General features: G+C 43.1%; 1 protein-coding gene across 37 annotated transcripts in view; it reads right to left on the bottom strand.

The window, feature by feature from the left end:
• Pkp4 (plakophilin 4) overlaps positions 1-20,051 on the bottom strand; it is a 203,592-nt gene that overhangs the window by 34,050 nt on the left and 149,491 nt on the right. For 13 of the 37 annotated variants that reach the window (XM_039106305.2, XM_039106316.2, XM_039106309.2 and 10 more), the window contains 6 exons: positions 14,401-14,532; positions 14,106-14,293; positions 11,093-11,642; positions 7,431-7,619; positions 5,107-5,326; positions 2,868-2,915 (listed from right to left, as the gene is read on the bottom strand). In XM_039106305.2, coding sequence (XP_038962233.1) covers positions 2,868-2,915; positions 5,107-5,326; positions 7,431-7,619; positions 11,093-11,642; positions 14,106-14,293; positions 14,401-14,532 — 1,327 coding nt within the window. Of the gene's footprint in view, positions 1-2,867; positions 2,916-5,106; positions 5,327-7,430; positions 7,620-11,092; positions 11,643-14,105; positions 14,294-14,400; positions 14,533-19,396; positions 19,663-20,051 lie in introns of all 37 variants that reach the window. The other 24 variants (NM_001427440.1, XM_039106310.2, XM_063283257.1 and 21 more) reach the window with 7 other exon arrangements.

The raw sequence follows: 20,051 nt of genomic DNA, 5'->3' as shown, positions 1-20,051 counted from the left end.
CCATGGAATGAGCAAGCGAAGTGGACATTAACAGGGATCTGAGCGGTCACCGCCTACAGAGGAGGGGGTGCTGCGTGCGGATGACTTGAAAGAACTTTCAAGAACATCAAAATAGTTTAAATCCTTTTTCTTCTTTGTCCTTTATTCAGGGTCTTACTCTCTAGCTCACGCTGGCTTTAAACTCAAGGGCCACCCCCAACCCCGAGTCTATAGAGCCCAGAGTGCCACATGGATTGGAAAGGCTCCAGGCACTAATCCTCCAGTCTACTGCAAGGGGTCATTCCATTTCATACTTGTACACATGCAAATGAGTTTCTGGTGTATCCCTGTTAAGTTATAGGAGTCACCGTGGCTGTTCAAGCTACAAATGCTGACTAAGATGTGGCCCTAAACACAGGCCCCATGCGCCCTTTGTGGCAATGGCACAAGCTAGCATTTATCCAGGTTACGTGCATCGGGTCCCATCAGCTGCCACTGCTTCCCCCCCTGAGGCAAGTATTCCTAAGTATCATTGGGTACAGACAAGAAACTGGGATTTGTATGTAAGTGGAAATTAGAGAAACATGTAGTCTATGTGTTTTTTACTAAAAGGACTAGAAATAAAACACAAGTTTTGAAGTGGCAGTCAGATGACCTAAGAGCCCTAGAACCCACACAGTGCTCTGTAGCTACGGGGGAGATAGGATCCCCACAGAAAGCTGGCTAGCAGCTCACCACTTCTGTGAGAGCTTGAGCAAGGTAAATAAATGGGCCACTGAGGAGGGTTCCTAACATGAACCCTCAACCCCTGAATGCATCTACATCTATGTGCACCCACATACATGCAGGCATGCATACACATGGCATGCACACAGCACATATAGACAAAAAGTAGAAAAAAATCATAAGAACTGGAGTCATATTACTTAAACTGCAGCCCTAGGCACTTCTCAGTCAAGTTACTCTGGAAATGAGCTGAGTATTCAGAGCCCAGTTCCCTCATCTGTAAAGTAAGAGAGGTCAAGCTGTTGTCTCTGCCTGCCTTAGAGAAGGGCTCTAGAAGGTAAGTGTGATGGTGCAGGGTACTGATAATCACTTCTAAAGTGAGGCTTTCCAAGGAGGAACATTTTCTGTAAGAGCCTCCCTTTTTTACACTCAACTGTGTTAAACATTTATGATTAAAAAAAAATCTATGTAAAGTCTATTGTGTAAGGCTGAACTGTAATCGACAGAGTACCAGGCGTGCGACCTAATCCTTACTGATAACTCACATTTATTGCAAACATTTTTTTTCTTTAAGCAGTACAGTGATGGTTAGGATTTTCTGACATTCCTGAAAGCCAGGAGGACCAGACAGCAGAAGAGTAACTTCCAGCAGGAGCAGGGCAATGGTTGTCATCAGCATCACTGCCTTAAGTTCAGCGGAAATTTTCCCTGGGAAGACTGCTTCCAGTTCCCACACTAACTGGACGACATCACTACCAGGGCTTGCCTTATTACAGCCCAAGCCTTGACTTTTATTTTAGCTATGGCTCTGGATTTGATGTTCCATAAACTACTATAGAACCGAGGACAGTACACAAGAAAGAGATCCTTGAGATGAGACACACCCAAGGAATCCTATGACTCTCTGGCTTTTTTGCTTAGAAACGGTATAGCATTTTCTGTCCCATAATGCGAGAGACTAAGGCTAAAAGAGTACAGGACGGATTTGTTGCTTGGGGTTAGGAATGGAGGTCAGGGTAGACCGGAATCTGTTGGTTCTAGGAAAATCAGAAGGAATAGACAGGACATTCAAAAGAGACTGGTTGGTGCAGAGTAACTACTGCATGACAGAGCTGAACACACAGTAGGTGATGTTGGACTCAGACTTGTTGGGGTACAAATGTGAGTTTCTCAGAATTAAAGTTATAAGCCCATCAAGGCTTATGAGCAGCTAGGGCCAAGCCACAGAACAAGGTCGACTGATGTTCTGGGGCTAGCGTACATGTGAAATAGAATTCTTGAAGAGCACAATCCATGTTGGCCACGTCAACAGGATCTGCTAATAATTCAGTTATCTGCCACAAGAAACTTAGTACTGTAGCAAGAGATCATCTAATCCAGGTTTCCTTGTTCACAACAGCCAGCAGATCATCAAAAATCACTGAGATAGATGTTGTGACAGAAAGCAACAGTACGATAAACACCAAATTCCTGACCCTGGACTTTTCTGGATCCTGGAAGAACTTGAAATTGCCCCAGTTATGTTCAAAGACTTAAAAGAAAAAGAAAAGGCTGGGTGTGGTGCTGGAGCCCTGAGATCCCAGCAGACACAGGAGGCTTAGGGCAGTTTCTGAGCTCCAGTGAGACCCTGCCACAAAAGCCAACCACACCAAAGAGGAGACCATGATGTAGTGGGTGAGCAGTCGGGGACATGCAAACTACAGAAAAAGAACCGGGGTGATGTGTAAAGAAAGAGAAGAGAAGAAGAAAGGAAAGAAAGTATCTGAAATTAAAAAAGCAAGCAAAAGCCAAACATATATGAGGCTATAGCAAAAGGCACGATGTGCATGAAGGCAGCACTAGAAGCTGCCCAGCCACAGGGAACTTGCTCACTTTCACCTCACAGGGTCACTTTAGTCACGTGACTACAGTTCCAGAAGGAGGAGGGGGTGGAGGGTAGCAAAGAATTTAAAGAAATAAAAGCTGATTTTTTTTCCCCCTAATTTTGGTAAATCTGTCAATGTACATTCAAAGAGTCTCAGAATCCCGATCAGTCAGATGCAGAGCCCCACACTTAAGCTTGTCAGAGTAGAACTGTGAAAGCGGAGGGGACCAAAGGAGGCCGAGAGAGAGAGAGCCCGTATAACAGAATGAGTAGAGTACAATAATGTCTTATTTCTCACCAAAACACAACAGATGTCTGAAGACAATGAATAACACCTTTAAAAGTACTGAAAGAAAAAAATTCACACTCATAAGTCCTGAATTTTATACGTAGCAAAAATATCCTGAAAAATCAAGACAAATCATTTAAGATAAATTGAGGCAAAAAGAACTCAAACCAAATTCTTTAAGCTGCTGAAGGTAAGACAAGATGGAGACTTGGGTTTACGGGAAGATCTTTAGTGGGAAGGGTGAATATTTTAAAATATGCTTTTATTTCTTTTCATTTTTTTCCAAAGTGACCATTTTCCAGTAATGACACTATATCATGGGTGTTCAAATACATATGACAGTGAATAAAGGTCAGGGGTAGAGAAAGGTGCTGAGGAAGAGGCCAGCACTGCCGTCGCCATCTTCCACATGAGATGCTCTCTCCTGTTTGTTGGGTTTTAAGTCATAGCTGGGCCCAGCAGCACATATCTGTAACCTTAGCATGAAGATGGACAGATGGAAGCAGGACCCCGGCTACACAGCAGAAGACTAAAAACCAATGAAACAATGAAAAACAAACACCCCCAAACCTAAAAACTAAATCCTTACAGACTCCCTTCTACATAGTAAGCATCAGCAATTTCCAGTCTCACGGAGAATTTGTCAGGTTATTATGTAGTAAAACCAGTAACGTTTGAGGTAATGAAGACGTCACCACTGCTATTTTCACAGCTGAGGGGTGACAGTTGTCTGTGGCCTCTGATTCTGATTTGAATACTCAGTCTTCATTCTTTGGGATTCCAGGGTCAGCTACAGTAAACGTATCTGTCACCGTAGAACTACCTTCTGTTCACTTTACACACAGCATTGAGTGAGGCTGCATACAATCAGAGCTTGTAGTAACAGCTCATGCATTAGACTGTGACATTACCATAGCACAAGTAGCAAAGTGTATTACCACCCATGGAGCTTTTGTTTACAGTGAATCAGTTCACCTCGAGGTCAAGGCCGAGGCCTCCAGAGCACAGCGTCAACTGCAGCTCCACTTGCACGTCCCTGTTCTTGCAGGTGGCCATTATTACCTTGCACGGGGAGCGAGGGTATCAAATTACCTGGAATTAGGAATACTCTGAGGGAAATTCAGCAATGTGCTGGGTACACAGAATTTTGTCATTCTGAAGATTTTAGAAAATTAAATAAGATTTTTTTCTGACAGAAATATATAAGGTGCTATAATAATAATAATTAAAAAACTCTACTATAAAATGAAAGGTACTTATGACAGCCCAAAGTGGCAAACCGGGACTGCAAAAACAAAATGAATGTCTAAGTCAGAAGGCAACCTCATGCCGTGGCTTCAGTGAGTCAGTGACTTCCCAAACATCTGAAGCACCTTTTCTTACTCAGTGACCAGAACCTCACTAATTTCAGTTCACAGTCATTAGAACACGTTGGTAGGTTGTTAAATTCAAATGGGTAATTATAGCAACTTCCCAGTGAGACAACTGTGGGCGGAGAGTGAATGAAATCTTGCTAATAATCTATGACTTAAAATAACACCAAAGTTGCTCAAAACTTAGTAATGATTCTGTTCTTCCATAAACAAAAATTCTTTTAGTTTTAAAAGAAACATATTTTTTTGAATGCTTTAAATGGCTTTCACTAAAGAGGCCAGTTTTTAAGACTCAATCAAATACCAAATGGCTTGTGTTTACCTTGCAAAATGTCAGCTAAGAGGCCAAACAAAATAAAACAAGACATACCTACTATCTGTCAAATAGTTTTTGTTTGTGAGATAAGAATGTCTTGTATGTCATCTTCTTCTAAATGCTGCAAAGCTTCTTAAAGGTCCTCATTGCTAAAAGCTCTGCCTATCACTGACTAACACAACTGGAAACGCACACTCATCTTTTACACTTCGGATTCATGCATGAACTTTCTGAGGCAGGCAGGCAAAGGTGTGTGCGTGTGGGTGATCCTCAGTCTTTGTCTAAGTCACACATGCCCTCCCAGGTAGGGCCAAGTAAAATACCTACATGATGAATGCTACACACATTCCCACAAATCTGTGTGCTCTCTAAGCTGTAATTAAAGTACAGAAAGAAGCAATCAGCTTTAAAAAATGAAGTCAGCCTCAGTGACCTACACTGGTGGAAGTAACAGAGATAAGGAGTTACTGATCCTACCCGCTTGGACAGGTTAATGAGACAAAACGGTGAGGTGGTTAGTGTGATAGGGCGTGCACTGCGGCGGCCCTCTGGTACTCACCTGGGGTCCTTCTGAATGCTGTCTATTGATGGGGATCTCGTGGCACCATCGTCAGCCGGCCCTGTGTGTGGCAGCCGGTTATAGCTGCACTCTTGGACTCGGTACTGTACAGGCCTGTAGGGCTCCGCATAGGTAGCTGCTGTGTTCAGAGCATAGTTATTTCTTTGGTATGTAAGGGTGCTTCTCTGGCTGGAAGTCCTTTGTAGATTCCCAATGCCTACTGCAAAGTTTGGGGAAAGATTAGTATGTTCTCCACAGAGCCGTTCTTTCCAAACACAGTATCTTTTTACTTTTAAACAGGATTAAACGTTTGGCAATTGCGTTGGCTGTTGATTTTGGATTTCATAAGCCTAGCTTAAGAACTAAAGGAAGTACCCAGGAAAGAAAGCCAGTGCGGCTTGGAGTCTGCTTATGGGCTTGGGTACATTAAGATTTAGAAAATTAAAACCTTAGTAAAAGTACAAGGAATTAATCTCAGAAATGAATGGTATCATGTCATAATTTTAATTTAGTGATAAAAAAAAGGTCTTTACTGAAATTTATAAATAACTTCAAGTTTTTAAACATTCTATTTCTTTAATATATATTTTGCTTCTTTCTGTATTTATGGATCTTGGTGATATTTAAAAAAAGCTATGCCACAAGAAAGATTTTAATTCTATGGCTATTTCCAGAAATTATTACGATATCATGTGCAAAGCAGTTGTGTGCTGCACTGAACAAGTCTCTCCTAATAAAGAGGTGTGTCTTCCAGTGCGGTACTCCAGAGTCTTTCTGCAACCAGCAAGGCTGTTCACTTTTCCACAGGCCGCTTGAAGGGGTTCCTGCTTAGAGAGCCTCAGAACACAGGAACCTTCTTTGCGGAGACTCTTCAGTGGGCAGAACTGTCCATCTCTGGTAAAGAAACAATACATTCTCTTCTCCAGAGACATGCCTGGGAGGGCTGTCAGTGCTGGCAGGCTTACAGACTATAAATCTGTAAGATTTAGGCTTTCCTGGATGCTTGAAGCTACCTTTGAGACCCCTCAAGCCACTCTGCAGAACCTTGTGGCAGCGCATGCCACAAACGCTGCAGCAGCCAGCTACAGACTTAGCAGAAGCCATGGTGTAAGAGACAAGGTAAGGCTGGGTGTGAGGTTCAGCAGCCTGTTTATACACGCTCTCACTGCACTCTGTCCTGTTTATACACGCTCTCACCACACTCTGTCCTGTTTATACACTCTCTCACCCCACTCTGTCCTGTTTATACACGCTCTCACCACACTCTGTCCTGTTTATACACTCTCTCACCCCACTCTGTCCTGTTTATACACGCTCTCACCGTACTCTGTCCTGTTTATACACGCTCTCACTGCACTCTGTCCTGTTTATACACGCTCTCACCGCACTCTGTCCTGTTTATACACGCTCTCACCGCACTCTGTCCTGTTTATACACGCTCTCACCGCACTCTGCCATGCTCTCACATGCTCTCACCGCACTCTGCCATGCTCTCACATGCTCTCACCACACTCTGCCATGCTCTCACCGTACTCTGTCCTGTTTATACATGCTCTCACCGCACTCTGCCATGCTCTCACATGCTCTCACCACACTCTGCAATGCTCTCACCACACTCTGCCATGCTCTCACCGTACTCTGTCCTGTTTATACATGCTCTCACCGCACTCTGCCATGCTCTCACATGCTCTCACCGCACTCTGCAATGCTCTCACCACACTCTGCCATGCTCTCACCGTACTCTGTCCTGTTTATACATGCTCTCACCGCACTCTGCCATGCTCTCACATGCTCTCACCGCACTCTGCCATGCTCTCACTGCACTCTGCCCTGGTGTGAGTCTCTCCCAGGAAACGCCACACTGAAACTGAGTGACACCAAGTTACTGTCACCTTTCCAGGTGCATGGCAGAGTGCGGTGAGAGCATGGCAGAGTGCGGTGAGAGCATGTGAGAGCATTGTTAACAGACAGCAAGTCCCTCGTCTGGATCATTTCAACATTTGCTTCCGGCAACAGAAACCACAGTGAAATATTTCAGCAAATGGATCCCTTTCTCTATGTGATATGAGTCTGTTGTGAGGGAATCATATTTTCAGCTAACCTAGCAGCATATTCACTATCTTCATTGATTGATTAAAATATTTTAAAAATAATTTACCCCTAAGTACGTGCTAAGTGAACTTCTGTTTTACTGTTTATTGATTTGCTGTCACAGCTGCTTATCTGACAACTAAACGTGCAACATGATTTCCTTCCAATAGAGAACCCAATGAAATCTCTCTCCTTGGGCCGTGGAAGTCAGGAAAGCAGGACACAGGGCCCACCTGAGCCTGTGCGGTACAGTGCTGTCTGTGATCCTTGGAGTTCCACGGTCCCGTGGTTTGGGCTGCGGTACACTGGACTGTAGTAGGTCCTCCCTTCATATATAGGAGTGATGTGCAAGTCAGGAGACACAGCTGAACGAAGATCTTGTCCAAGCTGACTATGCTGACTGGCATAGGAACTCCGTAAGCCTAGAAATAGGAACACAGTCACCATCAACAATTGAGAAAATCACAGTGAGCTTAAAATCATACACCACAATTCAAGTCCTAATAAACAGGACAAGTGTCAGGCTTGAAGAGAAAAACTGCTCAAGTTTTACAGGAAGGAAGGCCAGGTATGAAAAGGACTCTGTATGCTGTGTTTTTAAAAAGAAACTTTCTTGGTAGCAAGAGGGGAAGTAAACTTCCTAATAAAAATTTATTAAGTTTAATTTGCTAATGTTCATTCTCCAACTATGGGTTACTTTATGATGGTGACCAAACAGAGCGTGCTTGCTTCCCTGTGATTACCATTTAAAGATCAAAGCATCAGGCACAGCATAAATGACATCTTGGTCAGGGGTGGACTGTCCATCAGTGTTCCCACGAGACTGTGGCACATGGTGACACCATCCTCAGCTTAGTGTGTAAGCATATCCTCTGTCTGTACACAAACAAAACAGGCTGACACATTGCTTGCTGTGTCGCTTACGTGAATGGAGCCGCGGCTGTCCAAGTCGTGGTGTGGTCCCTCTTCTGTTGCCTGCAGACCTGCTCCTTCTCATCAGAGATAGAGCGGAGCCCACTCTGCTCCACACCCCTGTTGTAGGTGCAGTATCACTGACTTTAGAGTTCCGTGTGTTTATAAATTCTCATGCCAGTCCTCAGTAAGCGGCATGGAGTTAACACTACAGGTTCGTTTGTTCTCTCTGTCTGTCTGTAGATGACAACGGTGGATTCAGTTCTGTCCTCTCACTGTGCAGGTAGCAGGGGCATTGCCCTCGCCCACTGAGCCGTCTCAATGGCCCACTCCACTTGCTTTTAGTTGTGATTTGATTAAAGGTGGGAATGATCCTTTATGTAATTACTTTGCTACCTTCAGTGCTTCAAAAGTAAACATATGCTGGCCTCCTTTTGCTTACAATTTTAGTTACTATTACTAATGAAATGACAGGTTTTACTTACTAATAGTGGCAAATCACAGACTTGTGACCAGCATAATATAGCATGTGCTGATTTAATTTAAAAAATAAAATATGCACATTTCAAATCCCCTTTCTTTCGTGATCCCCATCTGTAAATGTTGCAGTTTGAATCAAAATATTTTAAATCATCTAATGTTAGTTAAATTGTTCCTTTGCATTTTTTTCTTTATTCTAGAAAGATAGTTAAACAAGACTGATTAATGAATTCCTGGAAAAACAAGTTTGAATTGTTTGGTTTGGGTTTGGTTTTAGGTTTTGCTTGTTAAGAAAAGGAAAACCTAATGACCACAAATAGTAAAATAATATTTCATAATAAGTGTTACTAGTTTACTGATAATATTCAGATTTTAGTACCACTAACTTTCCAGTGTTTTCCCATAAAAACCACATGTGAATTAATAGATATATTTCAAGGAGTGTCCCAGATACTGGGACACAGGGGTGTGGAGCAGAGTGGGCTCCGCTCTATCTCTGATGAGAAGGAGCAGGTCTGCAGGCAACAGAAGAGGGACCACACCACGACTTGGACAGCCGCGGCTCCATTCACGTAAGCGACACAGCAAGCAATGTGTCAGCCTGTTTTGTTTGTGTACAGACAGAGGATATGCTTACACACTAAGCTGAGGATGGTGTCACCATGTGCCACAGTCTCGTGGGAACACTGATGGACAGTCCACCCCTGACCAAGATGTCATTTATGCTGTGCCTGATGCTTTGATCTTTAAATGGTAATCACAGGGAAGCAAGCACGCTCTGTTTGGTCACCATCATAAAGTAACCCATAGTTGGAGAATGAACATTAGCAAATTAAACTTAATAAATTTTTATTAGGAAGTTTACTTCCCCTCTTGCTACCAAGAAAGTTTCTTTTTAAAAACACAGCATACAGAGTCCTTCACAGCTAGGAATTTGTCTGAGCTCAAATCCAGGTTCACTATAAATGCTTCATAAGAGTTTGTTAAATCAGAAAAAGCTTACAAAAGTTTCATACATTCTAGAGGCCACAAGATAAAAATATATTAACTTTATTCTCAAAATATTAAAAATTTAATTAAAAAAGCAAAGTAGCAAGAAATACAATGAAAAAACAATGTTATCTCAAGCATAAAAACTTCAAATGAAAATGATAGATGGCCTGAGTCTATGCTGTGTGATAAAATAGAAAACAAACATACGCTCGCTCTTCAGCTGAGTCACAACCTAGCGATGGCTCCGGTACAGCATCTTACCCAAGACTGGCCCACGGGAAGTGCCTGAGACAGGACAGGGCGCCTGCCCTCAGTTACAGGTCAGGAGACTACGGGACAGTGTCTCTCAAGGCAGAGTATGTACATACTCTGAGGTAGCAAGTCAGCCTTGACACACAGGTCCCACGGGTAACGCTCTTCTCATTTCCATGAAAGAGTCTCTGGTAGCTAATGTGTTATTAGGTACCAACACATGCCTAATAACATGGAAGCCAGCTAATACGTTTTAACGCAGAATTAAAGGAGTATTGTCATCCTTCAGAGAGTGCACGCTCAGACACACTGTGAGAAGGGCACAGAGGACATGTATGACTGGAGCTCCCTTGTGCAGAAGAAAATGCAGCACAACACGTACACATTCATGTGTCACACATGCTTCTCTAGGTCATGCACATGTAGACTACATGGGAAGATGTAACTGGTGTGTGTAGAGGACGAACTGGAGACTTTTGTTCTTCATTTCAACTTTTCATCATGGTTTCAAAGTTCTTCACTCTGTATACACTGTGTTTAATAAAAATCTTCTGGCAATGTATAGGATCAAACCTAGGGCTTTGTGCATGACTAGGCAAGCACTCTACCACTGTCCTGCATCTCGGGTCCTATATGTAAGTTTTTTGAAGAAAAATTATTCTTACTAAAAAGAATAGAGTTATTACAAAAAGTAGAAAATCTTTTATGAAAATCCCCCGAAGGGGACAGATAGAATGTCAGGAACCTGGGGTCTTTCTAATTTAATCCAAATGGCACTGAGAAGAAATTCCTAAGTGCTTTGTGCACTCCCATCAGGGTGCCCATCAAAACAGTAGGATGTGAGTCATATTTTAGCACACACAGCTACAGCGTTCCTCAAGAGAAATTCAAATAGGCATTCTAATACCACACTTTAATATATCATGAGGGCATACGGAGGTGTAAGCCTAGATGTTCAAAACCCTGCTTTAGAAACAATACTGACAAGAGCTTGGGTTATAATCAATACAGCATGTACACACATGCATGCACACACCATATCTTGGGGGAAAATTAGATGCCTTATGAAAGAGTTTTGTGTATGGGTTATGTAGCATCAAGCATAAAAGGACCAGTGCTTGAAAAAGGAGGACCCCAAGTTTACAGTATAACTTTTCAGAGAAGACCACCAGGTCTTTCCCCAGTTATCACCATGTCTACATAGGCACAGGGAGGACCCACTCCCTGGGACCTGTGCAGTGCTGTCACCCATCCTCACCTGTCAGGCTGTCTGGCCGTGGTGGAACCATCCTCTCGTAAATATCATACTGCTGCTGTCCGAATTGGTCCATGTCATGAACAGTCCTTTGCAGTGAAGGTCCCAGATGCTGTGGTACGGCGGTCATCCCAGAGCGTTTCGGGGACGATGACCCCACTTGGCCTTGGGATGGGGAAGCTACTCGAGTCTGGGCATCAGTCAGGGTCAGTGGGGACCCCACCCTGGTGGTGGTCTGGTACTGAGGGACTGGTCCGTTGGGATTGGAGGTCTGTCGGGAGGTGACGGACCCGACCCGGCGCACGGCTGTCGGGGAGGCGGGTCTCTGTGAGTACGGAGAGGCGGCCCGCTGAGCAGGGAGCGTGCTGGAGGAGTAAGTACTGGGGTTGAGAGGTCGGGAGTCCGTCACTGATGGAGAGCCAAATCCACTACCCAGAGAAGTTCTCAGTGACCCCCTTGAAGGAGACACGCCTGTGCTGGTAACATAAGAAGGAGACTGTGCTCTAGATGGAACTGAACTAACTCTTCGCATGGCCCGATTGGCTACTGATGGCTGATGAGAGGGGGAGAAAAGAGAACGGGTTTATCCAGGGTTTTGTGTCCATTGTCATTACAGAAATAAAAACGTACATAGCTCACACAGAATTTGACCTCACTACTGCCGGCACCTAAGTTTCTTCTCTGCATTAGCTTTAGAGTAGGATCTTAGCTTTTGCTTTATTTGTTTATTTTTGGAGATTTAATTTGAATAGTACGACCAGTCGGTAGAAGTTCGGAAGACACTTAATAGCCCCTCTTTTGGTCTTTACATTTTTCGATTGTTGCCTCTGCATCTTCTGAAACCTGAAATGTTTTACTGCAAGTGCTACCCATGACTTGTGAGCACGAGAGGCCCTAGGGCCATGTGCTTGTATCATTCCCTGCAAGTCAAACTGTGGCCAAGGCATTGCATTTTGTATAAAATGAAAAATATATCTATTTCATCTCTCAGCTTAAATGGAGCTGAGGAGTATTTATGGATGGCTGGTCTTTATGAGTTGGCTCTGTTAACTTGTGGGATGTATTTTTTCCAGTGTCTAATGCAAAAATGTTTGGATAGTGTGCCTGGGTCCAGCTCTCCCTTGATAGTTTAGTTCAAGGAGGAGCCTGGCCAGACAGGTGTCCAAGCCAAATCCTTTCGCTCTACATTCTTTTTACCTTGGCTGACCTATGAGCTTTTAGTTAGCTGTTGGCTTTAGAGACATGAGTGAGACACCCAAGAGTCTGGTCCAGGAGAAGGGATGCTCTAAGTCTTTGTCTTAGCCAGCTGGAAAAGACCAGAATGGAAAATGAACATTTCTGCTCTGGGCTATGAATCTGGAGACTTCCACAAATACAACGGATATCGATCAAATACCTTTCTGATGCTGTGCAATAATGAGGGACTTGGGCTGGAGAAGTGGCTGAGGCTGAGGGGAATGGGCATGGGGCCCAGGCTGAGCCTGAGGACGAGCACAGACTCGGACGCCAGGCTGCTCTGTCTCCTTTGAGTTGGGACAGTGAGGAAAGAAGCAGGGACTTCTGCAGCCCCATATGCAGCACAGAGAATGTGTGCTTTGCCTCCAAGGGCTGCAAGGGACCTGGCTGCTGGAACATCTCAAGTGGCTCAACCTTGACACTTTGGGGACAGTAATGGTGGCATTAAGGGGATGTGGGGAGGGAAGAACATGGTAACTCAATAAGGCAACATGACAGGCCTTTAAAAAGTAGTATACAGTTGCAGAATTCGAACATGTACTTGGGTGCTGTCCGTGTTAGCCCTGACAAATGGAACAATATGCTGTCCAAACTACATGTAAATTACGTCACAGAAACCTGCTTGCTTCAGCTTTAGGGACAAAAATCAACTTAATATCAGTTTTTACATTTTAAAAACATGATGATGACTAAGGATAAAATTGTTGCTAAGGCAACTATCCAAGAGTGAGATTAGAGAGCGGCTGGCGTGGAGAGCCACCCACACAGATGAACATCTAGAGGTGTTTGGGGCAGAGCGCCTGAAACGTACCACACACGTCTACCAGCCACCAGGTCGGTGCTTGGATAATGACCAGACTGGGAGCACAGCCTCAAGTGGCTGGCTATGAGGGAAAGAGATTTCTCTTTAAGCTTAAAAGTTATACACTTAACTTTTCTTAAACCAAATGAGCAAAAAAGCCCACAACTGTATCAACACTTCCCTGTAGCATTGGCAAGCTGGCTCTCTGTGTGTCCTACAGTGTTTCCTGAATAGCACTTGAGGAACGCAGTATCCTTTCAACTTTTCTGGTCATTTTGCTACATTTCAGCCACTAAAGGAAGAATTTCTATGGTACTTGGACAGAGACCTTGCCTCCCTGGCTACTGTGCCTCTTTATCCTGACACTGTCTGGTGAGAGGGTGAATTAAGTAGCAAAAAGAAGCAATGGACTATGCAGGCGATGCCTTATTTTTGCCTATCAACTTCGTTCTGACTTTACAGAGTGGGTAAACCCTCTTAAAATGGCTCTATAAGCATGGGTATCCAGAAAAAGAAACATACTTTCAGTGAATAATTTTCATGAAGGTGAAAACTTTTGCTTAGAGTAGACTAGGTCCATCTCATGGAGGTAGAGGTTGGTTTCCTGTTCTCTAGGCCATTCTACAGCACATTTTAATGCTAGTATTGCTAAGGATTAGGAGGCCCTCAGGAACTCTCAGTCCACGTCAGCCACATGCTCCCTCTGGACTGCTCCTATCAAATTTCTTGTTTGCAGAACAATTACTCTACTGCATCTAGGAACTTATTAAAATGCATTAGTTAGAGTAAGTTAATTCAAACAAACATAATACCAGGCTTTATGCTTGAAATATCATCAATCCTGCAACTGAAACAGTATGTGGTGAGTTTGAGTGAAGGTTTTCATTCTATTACACATTACACATTAGCCTTGCTTCTGGTAAGCGATGTCTATAGCAGTTATGCAATTAAGAGGGCATTTCTAGATGTCTGACTTACCTGAACCAGTGTTTGTCCTTCTGCTCTCGAATTCCTCACCACATGGTTGCTTGTTGATCCCGTGAATGGATGCTGTCTACTGTCTGCCTTGTTCACGGTCTGGCTGTTGTGGAAACTCCCTGCTTCCTGGTATCCACTGTCAGAGTAAGAATTCATCTGTGTTGAACTTCTTGAGTTTCCCAACGATCCTGCAAGAACGGGACAGTAGGGACACCTTTACTATGTACTTCTGAGGCTCACTTTCAAAGTGGAACTATGAGAAGCAAATCTAGTGGTTAAACAGAACACAACAGACCCTCACTTTCATGGAGAGACGTCTGCTCTGGTGAGTAGAGGGCCCCTTGCTCTGGCTCCGTCCTGATGAGATAGTTGTTGGGATGAACAGTGTCAGAAACTCTAGGTTTGCTTACACCAGTATTTGGCACATCTGCAAGAAAAATGCATTTATAGCTGAATTTAAGGAAATTACAGAGTAACTTGTTAAAAGGTACAGAATGTTTCCATTCTGAAATCCTTGTTACTTGAAGGCTCTGCCCGCCTTAATAGTACAGGTATTTTAATTTTAATCCATTTAATTGTATCCAGAGCGAACGTGTTGCCCACACTCAGTTTACTATTATACTTTGTTCAGTTTTGTAAGGGTTGTTTGTTCTAGTTACAGGTCCCATGGTAACTCATATGTTATGTCAAAATCAGAAAATTCATCTTGCTTCCCCGTGGAAACCCCATCTTTTACAACCTCCTCCAAATACACTCCCAGGTAGAATAAGAATAATGGCCAGGTAGATCCCAACTGCTTAGAACAAGAGCTGAGAATACCCATGAGAAAAACCTTAGTGAAGTGCCCGGAAGGTAAGACGGGCTTATGCTATAGCTCCTGTCAAAGGAAGTCTACAGAGTGTTCAGAATCACAAGTAACAGAGGTATCAGCATCTTGCTTGTTTATTTGTCCTTCTAGTTTTACCCAGAGGAACATATACAAGTCTGACCTGATGACTGTCTTCTAATCGACCTGTCTCTCACAGCTTGTTTCATTTCCATTCGCCACCTTGAACTTAAATGACAATGACCGCCACACACACAACTCATCTGCTTCTCCAGTCTAACCTGTTTCTTAGGCTGTCCATAGATGATACAGCTCATGTTGACCTGTGTACACCACTCAAACACCTTCTTTAGTCCCATTCAGAAAGCATATATTTCTGCATGTTTGTGATCATTATTTTAAGTCATTTTCCAGATTTAACCTTTATGGATTTAACACGAAATTTCAGGCCTGCTGCATCACTTTCAAATACTATAGCTAATTCTGAGTCACATTCTGAGCTCAAAATACAACTGTAAAGATTTCAATGTCTTCACTAGGGTTTCTTTCCAACTTTCCGTCCTTTTCCCCTAGGGGTCTGTTATATACCTCACTAGGAGTAGTCATATGCTCTCTGTCTATTAAAGCTTGAAAACCCAAGGATGCAGACTTTCTCATTTGTGCTGTTATATTCCCAGTGCCTTTTGTGGTACCTTGTATTCAATGGGTGGTCAATAAATATTTGCTGAACAAACATTTTGAGTAGCAATAGCAGCTTTCCTATACTAGGCAACGATCTACACCTAGCACCTGGTATTCAGTAAAGTTGAGCAATGACAAGCAGAGTGAAGGTCTGGAGGTCCGTCCGTACGAGGTTCAAGAGAGAGCTGGGGAATCCTGGTGCATTCTGGGCCTTTAACTTGATGTCAGACTTTAGCTGCGGGAAGAGATGCTGACATTCCTCACAGGAGTTCCTAACAACCAGTCTTCTGATCCATCATTTGACAGTACATTTCTAGGTGGTAGAATTCTGTGACAGCTCTGAATTCTCATGTCTGGAATTTTAATGTGAGATTTCAGTTGTGTGTGGCTTTTCTGGTAGAACATTATCTGAGTCACTGCCAGTCAGGTACTAGTGAAGTGACCTGCTTCATTTGTAAATCTACTAGCTGTTTCTAGAGCTCTGCACAAGTTACATAGCAATTCCTGGAGGAGTCTGTTAAGCCTTTGTTAGCACACAGAGAGTATGCTTGCCAGAAGAGTCACGGGGAACCAGAACAGACAGGAGCTGCAAGGGGCATTCACCCAGAGAACACTGGGCAGACAGGAAAAGGGCTTCACACACACACTCACACACACACTCACACATACACACACATACACACACTCACACACACATACACACACATACACACACTCACACACATACACACACTCACACACATACACACACTCACACACATACACTCACACACACACACACACACACACACACACTCTCTCTCTCTCTCTCAATTAGTATTTTTAAAAACAGAAAAGCAAACAAACAATATTACCCTAAAAGCAACATTAGCTAGGTGACCTTGAAGTCTAATCACCTGACTGTTTCTAGTTCTCAATTCCCTCCCTGAGAGCCAGAGTGCAGCGAGGGTACCTGTGAGCTAACTGAGTGCTAAATGACCACATTGCCATGTAAGGAGATGTAAGTAGCTGGGTGTAGAGAGAAATGGGGTTTTGTGTCCCATCTCTAAGCAAATATGCCAGGTAGAGTTGTGACGACTTGATAAAGAGACCTATTTAATATGCATGGTATAACTCAATCAGCCTTTGCACCATGTCTAAGCTCCTCAGTCATTTCTCTTCCGTGGAGCTCAGTATCTGTAAAGACAAAAGGTGCTGAAATGTCTTCTGCTTCATTACAAGAAAGTTAAGTGGCTTTCAAAAATTGTTTTACTATTGTTTTTGTGTTTCTTTGAACATTTATTAATTTAGAAAACATCTATAGATACACAAATGCATGTACATGCAACACAATGCACCAGATAACCAGAACACCTATTTCCCAACTAGTTGGCAAAGAGTTCCTGGTTATAGACTAGTGAGTGCTGTAGTTACCAACTGTATATTACTTATGTACTCTTACTTTAAGATGTCCTTTACAACACAGCTTACTTGAAACGAAAGAAGGAAACTATTTTAATCAGAGAAACCCGAGGCATAAAGTGCAGGATGAACTGTCTCATGACCAGTGCTGTAATCTAAAATGACAGTCGGAATGCTGTGATTTTATTTGATCAGGATAAGGAATCAAAACATTTCAGTGATAAACAGCCCGAGAGTGTTACTTTGAACAACATTCTGAAGAACATATTACTCAAAAGACATCACAGACATGGTTCTCAGACACCAGAAATACATGTCATTTTCAAATATTGGTTAGCAGGTATCTAAGAATAGGGCCTGAACATTCTTTAAGGCACAATGAAATCTCCATTTGCACTTAAGAATGGGAGATTACTGGAATCATGGTCTGTCCTGCCTGTCACATTTCATCTCAATGTCCTAACTAAAAAATAAATAAATAAATAAAAATAAAAATAAATAACTAAAATTAAATTTTAAAAAAGGTGATCAATTAAAAAAAACAGAATGTTGCATCTATGAAAAATATTAATGGGTTAATTCTGCAGGGCTAAAAAAACCTGATGCACTGTTCACCTCAGGAAGTCTCAGGTAAAGATGCAATACAAAATAGATTATTTTATCTCTTTCACAACACACATTTCCAAATGAATAACGTGTAGAGTGTTTGCTTAGAGAAAGTCTTCACTAAAGAAATCTGAAGTCATTAAAATGGCTCTGCTTTGTCAGGCCACATGTCATGCTGTTAGATTGTGTGAGGCCTGGGAGGTCGGTACTGTGTAAATCACCATGGAAACAGGAACCCAGCGCTCGCTCGGCGGAGGTTTTGGCGTACACTGTGCTGTAGTCTTCCACAGCCCAGGACACAGGAACCTTGGGCGGGGTTCTCCTGGCTCTTCTCCCTGTCTTCCAAGTTGCTATGGGGTTTAGGAGATGGCAGTTTCTAACAGCTCATTTAGACTCTGTGGCCCGTGAACACAGGACTATGGCAACCTTTCCAATGAACCCTGAAACTCATTCTCCAATCTACCTTGGATGCAGGAGGAGTCGACTTTCCACAAGTGCAGAAGTGTCTCGGGCCTTCTAAAGCTCCAGGATAAATTCTGGAAGAGGACCTGGTACCTACATGATTTCTCCTACTCCGTATTTGTGGTATAATGTGTACCCTTACCGTAGACGACCAGGAATAGGGAAAAGAGATTACTGGAAATAATTTTGGAACCAAAGTTTGAAACAGCGATGATATAAACAAGAAACATCGAAATGTCCCCGGCACATGGAAAGAGGCAGCTAATATTTTCTTTCTTTCTTTTTTTTTTTTTTTTTTTTTTCGGAGCTGGGGACCAAACCCAGGGCCTTGCTCTTGCTAGGCAAGCGCTCTACCACTGAGCTAAATCCCCAACCCCGGCAGCTAATATTTTAAGAATATTAAAGATACAGGAGTTTGCTGACCCATCGAAGTTCCTGTGTACATATAAATCCCTTTCAAGGTTGGATTTTTAATCCAAACACAGACTTGAGAGAAAGGGCTGAAGCCCATGTCTCTGGAAATTATTTCTAGTCTGGTTCTCTTGACTTTGTTTAAGTGCTAATCAGCTCTTAAATATTCATGATAGCTCTGAAATTTTGCTCATCTAGAAAATGTTATATGAGAAGCCCTGGGAAATGGAAAACCATTGATAAAGTATCACTGAGGAAGTTCACCCTAAACTGCTCTGAAGATCACTTAGTATACCTGAAGTTCACTCTAAAAGCTTGTCTGTCTGTGTCCCATTTTATGGCCAAAGAAACTTTGTGTGTGGGCACCGAGACAATGATGCTTTGATTTCTACAAAGACACTCCACCCAAATTTTAGTTCTACCCAACACCAAAGAAATGCCTCAGGATAGATACTTTGAACTCCTGAGTAAACCATTAAAACAATTTCAGGGGGAAATAGGGGTTTTGTTTCCATAAATAACTACACCCAAATTGAGTGTTTCTTAGCTATTTATAGTCTGTGCAGAAATTAAAGCACAGGTGTCCTACCTGCCAGAAGAACGCCATGCCTCATAACTATAAAAGGAAGCCAGCAAAAGCAGAAGAAATATAAAGCAGGAAATGCATGGAGCAGGCACAAGGTTTAACAGCCAGGCACTCTGAACTGGCCATGGGCCTCGGATTCACATTGGGAAAGTTGAATTAAAAATTAAGGAGCTATCTGTGGCAATGCAGACCTGTAATCTCAGCACTTGGGAACATGAGGCAGGAGGATCACAGGTCTGAGGACAGGTTGGCTACAAAAAAGCAGGTAAGATGATCCTTCAAAAGTTAAAGGAGTAATCACAATGGGGAGTTACTAACCTATGGGGAAATAGAGCCGAGCACTTGAAACCACTCTCAGGTTTTTTTTTTTGCAGACATATTTTATTTCTTGTAGGGGAACATGCTATCAAATACCAAGATAAGAATATCAAGAGTCTGGAGAGATGGCTCTGCTGTTATGAGGACTGGCTGTTCTTGCTGAGGTCCCTTTCTGGGTTCCTGCCCCATCAGGAGGCTCACTAGCACCTGCGAATCCAGCTCCAGGGAGCTGACGGTCTTCCGGTCTTCCGCAGCCCTCTAGGTACCTGCATTCACATGCATATACATATGGTTAACCAACATAAAGAAATGGGAGTGTCCAGAATTTGGAAAATACAAAGGTGTCACACATTTCTAATCAAAGAAGAGCAGGACGGAAGGCAGGAGGACCATTTAAGGTTATCCTTAGCTACACAGGGAACTCAAGGCCAGCTGAGGCTACTGAGCCCCTTCCTCTACAGATAGACCAGACCAGACCAGACCAATGCCTGTCTCCACATGAAGCTATAAGGAAGGACGTTCCCGCAAAGAACATGAAGGAGCCCTCTGAGATGCAGCTTTTCTCCCTTCCCCTGGTGCTTCTCCGTACAGATAGTTTCCAAGGTAAAGCCAAGTGTGGACAGGAGGAAATGGGGCATAGAGGTGGTAGCCCCAA

The sequence above is a fragment of the Rattus norvegicus genome, chromosome 3 (genome assembly GCF_036323735.1).
Source record: "Rattus norvegicus strain BN/NHsdMcwi chromosome 3, GRCr8, whole genome shotgun sequence".
NCBI lineage: Eukaryota > Metazoa > Chordata > Mammalia > Rodentia > Muridae > Rattus > Rattus norvegicus.
The sequence above is the reverse complement of the archived record's forward strand: the minus strand, read 5'-3'. Positions and strand labels throughout refer to the sequence as shown.